Source organism: Arachis stenosperma, chromosome 9 (genome assembly GCF_014773155.1).
Source record: "Arachis stenosperma cultivar V10309 chromosome 9, arast.V10309.gnm1.PFL2, whole genome shotgun sequence".
Lineage (NCBI taxonomy): Eukaryota > Viridiplantae > Streptophyta > Magnoliopsida > Fabales > Fabaceae > Arachis > Arachis stenosperma.
Window position 1 is genome coordinate 87,953,254 of NC_080385.1, and position 11,299 is coordinate 87,964,552.

The window sequence follows — 11,299 nt, forward strand, 5'->3', positions numbered from 1 at the left end:
GAGGCTTCTCTTGGAGTTGAACTCCGAGTTATGACGTGTTTTGGGCGTTTAACTCTGGATCATGACGTTTTTCTGGCGTTTAACTCCAGACAGCAGCATGTACTTGGCGTTCAACGCCAAGTTACGTCGTCATTCTTCAAATAAAGTATGGACTATTATATATTGCTGGAAAGCCCTGGATGTCTACTTTCCTACGCCGTTGAGAGCGCGCCATTTGGAGTTCTGTAGCTCCAGAAAATCCATTTCGAGTGCAGGGAGGTCAGAATCCAACAGCATCAGCAGTCCTTTTGTCAGCCTTTTTCAGAGTTTTGCTCAAGTCCCTCAATTTCAGTCAGAATTTATCTGAAATCACAGAAAAACACACAAACTCATAGTAAAGTCCAGAAATGTGAATTTAACATAAAAACTAATGAAAACATCCCTAAAAGTAGCTGAAACTTACTAAAAACTACCTAAAAACAATGCCAAAAAGCGTATAAATTATCCGCTCATCACTTCCCAAAGGAGAGCTTAACTAATTGGGAAGAAGTGGTGAACAAGTTTCTGGCAAGGTTTTACCCTCCTCAAAGGATCAATAGACTAAGAACTGAGGTGCAAACTTTTAGACAACAAGATGGTGAGACACTTTATGAAGCATGGGAGAGATTCAAAGACCTAACAAGGAGATGCCCACCAGAGATGTTTAATGAGTGGGTTCAACTTCACATCTTCTATGAAGGTCTTTCCTATGAGTCAAAGAAGGCTGTGGATCATTCATCAGAAGGCTCTCTAAACAAGAAGAAAACCATTGAAGAAGCCATAGATGTCATTGAAACAGTTGCTGAAAATGACTACTTCTATGCCTCCGAAAGAAGTAACACCAGAGGAGTAATGGAGCTAAACCACATGGACGCATTGTTAGCTTAAAACAAGATAATCACCAAGCAGCTAGCAGATCTTACCAAGAAGGTGGAGGAGAACCAAGTTGCAGCAGCCATCACCTCATCATCAGCTCAAGAAGGAGTAAACATAGGAGAAGAAGGTGATTGGGAGCAAGCCAACTATGTTGGAAACTCACCTAGACAAGTCCATGATCCATACTCCAAAACTTACAACTCTGGATGGAGAAATCACCCCAACTTTAGATGGAGAAACTAACAAGACCAAGGGCAAGATCAGAGACGCCACAACCTCAACTCCAACAACAATGCCACTCATCAAAATACCTCACAGAGATATTACCAACATCCATCTAACCCACCTTCTCAACCACCATATCTCAACCCACCATCATCAACAGATGATAGGCTCTCAAAGATTGAAGCTTTACTTGAAAACTTATGCAGAGAAGTCCAAGATAGTAAAGCTTTCCAGAAGAAGTGCAATCCAACATGCAGAATCAAGATGCTGCCATCAAGAAACTGGAAACACAGATTGAATTCTTATTCAAGCAAGTCCCTGGACACAACAATTGCAGCAATATTAACTCAATACCAAAAGAGGAATGTCAAGCTATCACCCTCAGGAGTGGAAAAGAATTGAAGGAGACCCACAAGAAACCACCAGAGAAAAAATTAGATGAAGAAAACAAAGGATATGAAGAAGCTCAACCTTCAATTCCTATGCCACATCAAGAAGAAGAAGCACTCAAACCATGTTTCTCAAAGGCCCCATACCCCCAGCAGCTGCAATTGAAGAAAAGGGGAGAGGACAACCAATTTTCAAGATTCTTGGAAATCTTCAAGAAACTACAAATAAACATACCTTTTGCTGAAGCAATAGAGCAAATGCCACTCTATACCAAGTTCTTAAAAGAATTGATGACCAAAAAGAGAAGCTGGAAGAATAATGAGACCGTGGTGCTCACAGAAGAATGCAGCACCATCATCCAACACAAATTACCCCAGAAATTGAAGGATCCTGGGAGTTTCCAAATCCCTTGTATCATTGGGGAAATCACTGTGGAAAAGGCTTTATGTGATCTAGGAGCCAGCATAAACCTAATGTCTCTAGCAATGATGAAAAAAATGAAGATTGAGGAAGCCAAACCAACAAGAATAGCGTTGCAACTAGCAGACAGATCATTCAGATTGCCCTATGGGATAGTAGAAGATCTGCTAGTGAAGGTGGGAGACTTCATCTTTCCAGCAGATTTCGTAGTATTAGATATGGAGGAAGGAGCTAAGACTTCCATCATCCTGGGAAGACCATTCTTAGCCACTGCAGGAGCCATTATTGATGTCCAAAAGGGTGAACTTGTCCTTAGATTACATGAGGAAAAAATGACATTCAATGTGTTTAAAGCCATGAGGTACCCACACAACTCATTGGGAGAATGTATGAGGTTGGACTCCGTAGAGGCTTTGATACAAGAAACTCTTGAAGAAGAACTTGAAGCATCAACAGAAGAAGAATTAGCAGCAAGCGAAGAAGCTGCAGCCGCTGAAATACATGTTCAAGGCATGCTAGAAGAAAAGGAGGAAGGAAAAGAAGTGCCCAAACTGGAGCTTAAAGCACTGCCAACACTCTCAAATATGCATACTTGGGAGAAAATAAAAGTTATCCAGTGATCATAAATTCAGCCCTCAGCCAAGAACAAGAGGAAGAGTTGCTTCAAGTCTTGAGAAAGCATAAGGATGCCATTGGATGGACACTTGCTGACTTGAAAGGAATCAGTTCAGCCATATGCATGCATAAGATACTCCTGGAAGAAGGTGCCAAACTGTCCATTCAACCCCAAAGAAGGTTGAATCCAGCAATGAAGGAAGTAGTGCAGAAAGAAGTTATGAAATTGTGGCAAGGTGGAGTAATCTACCCAATTTCAGATAGCCAATGGGTCAGTCCAGTTCAAGTGGTTCCCAAGAAAGGAGGAATCACTGTGGTGCCCAACGAAAGGAATGAGCTAATCCCTACAAGAACCATCACAGGCTGGAGAATGTGTATTGACTACAGGAAGCTCAATGAAGCCACAAGAAAAGATCATTTTCCACTTCCCTTCATGGATCAAATGTTGGAAAGACTTGCAGGACATGCATATTATTGTTTTCTAGATGGTTATTCAAGATATAACCAAATAGTGGTTGATCCAAGACACCAAGAGAAAACATCATTCACATGTCCATATGGAGTGTTTGCCTACAGGCGCATGCCATTTGGGCTATGTAATGCACCAGCAACTTTTCAACGATGCATGCTCTCCATCTTTTCAGATATGATAGAGAAGTTCATTGAAGTTTTCATGGATGACTTCTCAGTATTTGGAGATTCCTTCCCTAATTGCCTAAACCATCTTCTTGCCTTGGTATTGAAAAGATGTCAAGAAACCAATTTAGTCTTGAACTGGGAAAAATGTCATTTCATGGTGACAGAGGGAATAGTTTTTAGCCATAAAGTTTCTAATTAAGGCATTGAGGTAGACAGAGCTAAGGTGGAGCTAATTGAAAAGTTACCTCCACCAAGTGATGTCAAGGCAATTAGAAGCTTTTTGGGACATGCTGGCTTCTACAGAAGGTTTATCAAGGATTTTTCAAAGATAGCCAAGCCCTTAAGCAATCTCCTAATGTCTGATACACCATTTATTTTTTATGAGAAATGCATGCTAGCATTTGAAAACTTGAAAAAGAGGTTATCCTCAGCTCCTATCATCACCCCTCCTGATTGGAATTTACCATTCGAACTGATGTGTGATGCATCTGATTTGGCAGTTGGGGCAGTGTTAGGACAGAGAAAAGAAAGTTTGGTGCATGTGATATACTATGCTAGCAAGGTCCTTAATGATACTTAAAAGAATTATACCACTACAGAAAAGGAATTGTTGGCTATAGTTTTTGCATTTGACAAATTTAGATCATATCTTATTGGCTCTAAAGTTATTGTTTTCACTGATCACACAGCACTCAAATATTTATTTACCAAATAAGAGTCAAAACCAAGACTAATCAGATAGATCTTATTGTTGCAGGAGTTCAACATTGAAATTAGAGACAAAAAGGGTGTGGAGAACAAAGTGGCAGATCATCTATCCAGAATATCTTGTGAGAAGAATGATGCCCATGATACAAGTGTAAATGAATTCTTCCCAGATGAGCAGCTAATGATGATTCATAAAGCACCATAGTTTGCGGATATTGCCAATTTTAAAGCAGCTGGTGACTTACCCCCTGGAATCAACAAATATCAAAGAAGGAAACTCATCAATAATGCCAAGTATTTTATTTGGGATGAACCTTATCTCTTTAAGAAATGCTCAGATGGAATCCTTAGGAGGTGCATCTCAGAAGAAGAAGGACGAAAGGTCCTATGGAGTTGCCATAGTGCTAGTTATGGAGGTCACTTTGGAGGATAAAGAACTGCCGCAAAGGTGCTACAATGTGGGTTCTTCTGGCCCATTATCTTCAAAGATGCTAAGGAATTGGTGAGAAGCTGCAACGAATACCAAAGAGCTGGCAACCTGCCCAAAAGAAATGAGATGCCACAGCAATACATTCTAGAACTTGAACTGCTTGATGTATGGGGAATCGATTTCATGGGACCATTCCCACCCTCATATTCAAACAAGTTTATCTTGGTGGCAGTAGACTATGTATCTAAGTGGGTGGAAGCAGTGGCGACCCCAAGTAATGACAACAAGGTGGTCATAAACTTTCTTCGAAGGAATATCTTCACTAGGTTTGGAGTCCCACGAGCCCTCATCAGTGATGGAGGGAGCCATTTCTGAAATAGACCATTGGAAGCCCTACTCCTGCGATATGGGGTGAAGCATAAGGTTGCCACACCTTATCATCCCCAAACAAGTGGGCAAACAGAGATATCTAACCGAGAGTTGAAAAGGATTTTGGAAAAGACTGTGGGCATATCAAGAAAGGACTAGTCGAAGAAGCTAGATGATGCTCTTTGGGCATACAGAACAGCCTTCAAAACACCAATTGGGATGTCCCCATATCAACTAGTGTATGGTAAGGCTTGTCACTTGCCGTTAGAGCTGGAGCACAAGGCCTCCTGGGCCCTTAAAACACTGAACCTAGATAGCACTACTGCTGGTGAAAAAAGGGTTCTGCAGCTTCAAGAATTGGAAGAATTTAGATCTCAAGCCTATGAAAATACCAAGATCTATAAAGAAAAAGCAAAAAGGAGACATGATCTCAATTTGGTACCAAGAAGTTTCGAAGAAGGGCAACATGTGCTTCTCTACAACTCTAGACTGAAACTCTTTCCTAGGAAACTCAAATCAAGATGGTCGGTGATGTGTGGAAAACGATCCAACACAAAACTCACCGGCAAGTGTACCGGGTCGCATCAAGTAATAATAACTCACATGAGTGAGGTCGATCCCATAGGGATTGAAGGATTGAGCAATTTTAGTTAGGTGATTGATTTAGTTAAGCAAACAAAGATTGATTTGAGTAATTTGTAGCAGACAGAAAGTAAATTGCATGAATTAAAAAGGGAGAAGGAAAATTGATAGTAAATTGAAGAGCTAAAGAAATTAAAGTGCTGAATCTTAAAGAACAAGAAATTAAATGACTGAAACTTAAAGTGCAAGAAATGTAAATTGCGGTAACTTAGAGTGCAAGAAATATAAATTGCTTGAATGATAAAGGGGTTGAGGGACTGGAAATTCAGAATTTAAGCAAGAGAAAGTAAATTGCAATAATTAACAAAGCAAGAGGTGAATTGAAATTAACTAGATCTCAAATAGAAAATGAAAATTGATTGCAGTAGTAGTTCAGCAGAAGAACCAAAAAGAAAATCAGATCTCAGGACTCCAAAGACTAGATAACAAAGTCTAGATCTCAATTGCCTTCCTAGATCCAAGTTCACAAAGCAATTAAAGAGAAATTGAAGATTGAAGCAGTAAAGGAAATTGAATTCAACTCAATTATGCAGTAGGAAAATCAAAGAGATCTTAAATGGAGATTGAGACAGAAGTTCCTCAATTCTTCACACTTAAGACTCAAACAAAACCCAGTAAAGAAAACAAAAAGATCAGAGGAAGAAGAAGTGAATTCTCTCTTCCAATTCTCAAGCCAATTGCCGAAAACAGAAAATGAAAATTGAAAACCAGAAGTTCAAAAGCAGAAAGTGAAAAATGAGCTCTCAAATTGACAAAAGATGAAAATTAAAAATGAAAGTAAGCTCCCTTCTAATCCTAACTAACACCTATTTATACACTTTCTATTTTAGATCTAAGAATTTTGAGTGGGCTTGAAAGATGGGTGAAGAATTGAATTAAATTGGATTTTTAAGTGAATTTCAGCCCAAGTGTTGCTCCCAGGAGGATGCTCTGCTCTAGTGGAGAGCGGAGCATTGAAGCTTTGTGTGGGGATCCTTGTTGCATCCAAGGCTGGGAGAAGCACCAGGGGAATGCTCCGCTCATGTGGGGAGCGGAGCATTGGCTTGTGTGTGCCAAGTTCTGCCCGTGTCAATGTTGTGCGTGCCAATCTTCCTGGACCGTGTCATGATACGCGCACCAAGCTCCCTGGCCGTGTCATTGTTGCTTGTGTGTGCGAAGGAGTAGCGCTCTGCTCTCCTTGTGAGCGGAGCATTGGAGCTCCCATAGGGAGGTCCCAAGTTCGATCCTAGCTGAAGGCATTGCTGGCCCTTTTTCCTTGTGAAGGAAATAGCGCTTCTCTCTCCTCTCCCCTTGAGGTGCTTGGTTCGAATCCTTGCTGAGCCATTTTGTGCATTTTTCTTTTGCCAAGCTTTGTAGTAACGCTCCCCCACTCCCCTTTGGTGCTTGGTTCGATCCTTTGGGGTGGCATTTGGCAAACATTTCCTTGGATTTATTTGAGAGTGAAGCCCGATAATGCTCTCAAGGAGAGTGGAGCATTATTTTTCTTTTCCTTGTTTCTTGGCTTCAATTTGTGCTCTGCTCTCAAGGGGAGCAGAGCATTGAAGTATGCCTCCTTGGTTCATTGTTGTGCTCTCTTGGAGAGCATTGTGCTCTTGGAGAGAGCATTGTAGCTTCCTCCTTCAATATTGCGCCACGCTCTTCTCTTCTTTTGCCACACTATTTTCTTTCTTAGGCCACACTTCTTAAGCCACGCTTTCTTCTTTTCTTCTTTTCTTTACCTACAAGTAATCAAAGCAACCAATCAAAGTATCACCAAATTCACAAGGTTCATAAATCATTCAAATATCAATTAAATTTAGCTTGAACCTCATGATTTAGCATCAATTAAAGGGTGGTTGATTGATTCAAATAAACCATGCAATTCCACTATAAATTACTTACTTATAATGCAAGAAAGTGCACAAAAACTTGTGAAACAAGTGAAATTAGCTTGAAAAATAGGTATATGATGACTTGTCATCACAACACCAAACTTAAATCTTGCTTGTCCCCAAGAAAGCATCAAACATAAGAGGGAATGAAATGAAAAAGAGACGCATGCATATCCTTATTAAGCATATAGTTGAACTTGGTTTATGGAGTTTTTATGCAGACAATGAAAGCTCACTTATTGTTTGCTGTTACATAATAGGTATTCCCTTAAAGGCTTACTAAACTTACTGCTACAAGGCATCATTTATGCTTGTTCCCTTGCTAAATTTTCTTTCTTTGTTTTTCTTAAAAGCTTATTATTCATTGAAGGCTTGGTGGCAAATGTTGCAGTAGCCTTTGGCTTTATTTTTGCCTAACATTTCTTCACCACAGACACATGGCTCATCTTTTTTCTCCTAGGATCATTGATGCCCAGCATCTCTTTGGATAACTAAATGCTTTGTAACTAGGTTGCTCTTTATTATGGGCTTTCAGTTGGCAATCCCAAATCAGTTGATCTAAGTGGCCAAGTTTTGAAATACTCCTCAGAACCTACTTGCCCAAGCATATCCTAGCACAAAAGCACCACAGGCATGTGTCCTAGGGTCCAAGCTATTGGTTCCTAGCCTTATTTTTTTCTTTTTCTTTGCCACTTTTGGCTTTTTCTTCTTCCTTTTCTTTCTGTTTTATTTTGTTCTCAAGGGATCATGACTTATATAAGCCTTTATGACAGCAAGCTAGCTCACACTTCAATAAAAATGACATTATGCAGCATTTATTTCATAAGCTATGCATTTAATCAAACACATACCACCACTAACTTCCATTCTAACTTATGCAAACATTGGATATTTACTTTCTAATTCAAACATTTCTCTTTTATTCAGGCATATGGGAAACAAAACAAAATTTAAAGCTAAGTAATGAATGACAAACATTATGCAGATCAGCATACTTAATCAAACAACTTCACTTGTAACTAGATGAACACTTTAGCAAGACATACATGAATTCCTCAATTAAAACATTTCACAACAACAAGAATTAAGTGTAAATACAACCTTTTGAGTTGCAGCTTTTCATTCTTCCTCCTGTTGCCTCCCCTTTGAGTCATGATGCAAATTGTCTTCAAATGTTGGCTAGTTTTCTGCATAATTCTCAGAAGTTGCTTGCATCTCAAGCCCTTAAGTGAATGGTTAGTATGCATGAATTGAGTGCATTGCAAAAACAAAAACAATTCAAGGGTGAATATAGGGCTCTAAGTTTGGTGTTCCACCAAAACTCCAGCCGAAGAATGCATTGCAACCCTTAGTGATGAAGCATCTCTCTAGCAATTAGAGAACCTACTTGACAGAGGCTTAGCCTCTAAGATATAGATTATATTTTTTTTAGCTCATAGTTGTTTCTTAATAAAAAGCACACAAGGTTCTTACATGTATCCAATTTGGCAAGTAAGCAAAGAACTAAGTTTGGTGTTCACACACCAAGTTAAGTTCTGAAGCTCACAAACATGTATTCATGCTAACCCTCTCCCAAGTGCTTGGGGAACAAGCAACTTTCAATAGTTTTGTAGGAATTCAATCAATCTCAGGGAATGAGCATACCCCAGCATCCGAGGAAACAAACAGGGATGCAAATATTAGGACAAGAATACCAAGGAAGATATCATAAGGTTGTTTCAACCCATCTCGAACTCTAGAGCTCTAAGTGAAAAATGATTGAATAGAACCTGCATCTTTTACTTGTTCCTCTTTATTCACATTTAAGTATGCTCGCTAAATGTCTTAAGTATTCACTTTCACCTTTCTTACTTGTATGCTTGTCTCTTTAAGTTAATCAAAAAGAAAATATTGTGAAAAGAACAAGAGTGGAGTTATTTTATGAAGTGCATTCTGAATGTTTGTGGTAGGTTGATTAGTAAGCTAAGTTGGTTCACCAAAGAAGGAAAGAAAGAAACTATCTATCCTAAGTCCTTTGTTTGAGACACACCCTTTGAGACTAGCTAAACAATAAGATCTCAAGAAGAAAAGAGAAAGAGCAATAAAAGTGAAAAGGAAAGAAACACAATAAGAAGCAATCCTAGGCATCAAGGGTTTCAAAATTTAGGCATGTGTCTGTGGTGTTTAAGTACAAAGGATATACTTGGATGAATAAGCTCTTAGGGGTGCATTATCACTTGGTAACTTGGATTAGCTAATCCGGAATTATCAGCTGAAAGTCCACTATCAAGAGTAACCTTTGATACAAAACACTTAGTAACCCAAAGAGATGCTGGACACCAAGGTCTCAAGAAAGAAAAAAAATAATAACAAACCATATGCCTATGGTGTGTATGTATGAGGGAAAGAGACTTGAGGGAGTAAGTCCTTAGGGGTGTCTTAACATCTAGCACCTTAAAACCAACTGGTTTGGGAGTGTTGGCTGAAAGCTTATCATAAAGAGTCGCTCTCTTACAAAGCACTTAGCAAAAAAAAATAACTTTGAAAAAGAAGGAAGGATCAATAAGAAAGAATTCTCAAAGGATGCAATCAAGAAGGTGACTAAGGATTTGATAAAGGCTTGAAACCTAGAAGGAGAGAACCTAAGTTGCTATGCATGAAACCCCATAAACCAAGAATGCCACTTCTATCTTATCTTCTTGTTATTTCATTTCATTCTTTTTATGCTTCAGTACTTGCTTAGGGACAAGCAAGCTTTAAGTTTGGTGTTGTGATGCCAGGGCATCTAGGTCAATTTCACTGACCTTTTCTTTACTGTTTTAGGGTAGTTTCATGCATTTTCTTAGTGAATAAGGTAAGTTTTGGATGAAATTACACTTACACCTTGATTCAAGCAACTTTTGTGAACTTTGCATAATTTCATGAGTATTTTGCTAGAATTGCATGATAAATTGATGATGCATAATCTCATGACCTTGGCTAGAGCTTTGATGCACTTTAATTGCTTGTTTTTAGGGCAAAGGAAGCAAGGAAGAACCACGTTGGTATTCACGTTAACCTAGTTAACGTGAACACTAACATGGAATGGTAAAGCTTGCAACGTTAATGAGAAAAGTGATCACCAATAACGCCTGCAAAGCCACCCAAAGCTCACCTTACTTGCCACGTTAACTAAGTTAACGTGGTAGTTAACGTAGAAGAAAAAGGAACTCCAACGTTAATGGTAAAAGTGAACACCACTAACATTGGAGAACATGGCAATGATCCACGTTAAGAGTCACGTTAACTTAGTTAACGTGAACTCTAACGTGGAAGAAGAAACAAAAGCTAACGTTAGTGACACTCACTTTTGTCACTAACATTGGACCATCTAGCGTTGCCTACATTAACTTTCATGTTAAGACTATTAACGTGAAAGTTAACATGGAGTTGAGATCAAGGAACCAACGTTAGTGACACTCACTTTTGTCACTAACGTTGGAAGGTGGGTTCACTACTACGTTAAGAGCCACGTTAACTTTGTTAACGTGGGTTCTAATGTAGAAAATGTGGCATTTGGAGCGTTAGTGACAAAGGTGAGGGTCACTAACGCTCTCGAAGGTTGATCACACCTACGATAAGATTCACGTTAGCTATGCTAACATGGACTCTAACGTAGGAACATAAGGGCACTAAGCAACGTTAAGGGGAAAAGTGATTCCCATTAACGTTTGCGAAGGGGTATAAGCCAACGTTATTGGGAAAAGTGAGTCCCAATAACGTTGGCCATGTTTTGAGAAAGAAACGTTAGTGGTCACGTTAAGACCACTAACGTTGGATTTAACGTAGATATATGAGGTTAGAACGTTAGTGGAAAAAGTGAATGCCACTAATATTCTCGAACCCACAATGGAAATCAATGTTAAATCTTACTAAATACCCAAAGCCTAATCCATCTTTCTCTGCAAGTTAGGCCCACTAAAAATGAGAACTGCTTTAACTCAAGATCCAAAGCCCACATCCAAGACTTCAAGAACTCACTCGAAGATCAAGAGCAGTAGTATATATAGGAGTAGTTTTGAACTATAGAGAAGCTTGGCACTTTTGGGAACTACTCTCTATAGATTTACTTTTTTGC

The 11,299-nt window shown here is 39.2% G+C and overlaps 1 protein-coding gene and 1 non-coding gene across 2 annotated transcripts; one reads left to right on the top strand and one right to left on the bottom strand.

The window, feature by feature from the left end:
- Positions 1-576: 576 nt before the first annotated feature.
- LOC130953643 (small nucleolar RNA R71) lies at positions 577-684 on the bottom strand. Its single transcript, XR_009075805.1, has one exon. It is a non-coding gene; the product is annotated as a small nucleolar RNA R71 (small nucleolar RNA).
- Positions 685-1,370: 686 nt separating this feature from the next.
- LOC130949695 (uncharacterized) lies at positions 1,371-2,549 on the top strand. Its single transcript, XM_057878345.1, has one exon. It carries the CDS (start codon positions 1,371-1,373, stop codon positions 2,547-2,549), a length of 1,179 nt encoding a protein of 392 aa, XP_057734328.1.
- Positions 2,550-11,299: the final 8,750 nt, after the last annotated feature.

Excerpts from the sequence above, each read along its gene's own strand:
- LOC130949695 (XM_057878345.1), top strand. The coding sequence starts at position 1,371 with ATGCAGAATCAAGATGCTGCCATCAAGAAACTGGAAACACAGATTGAA.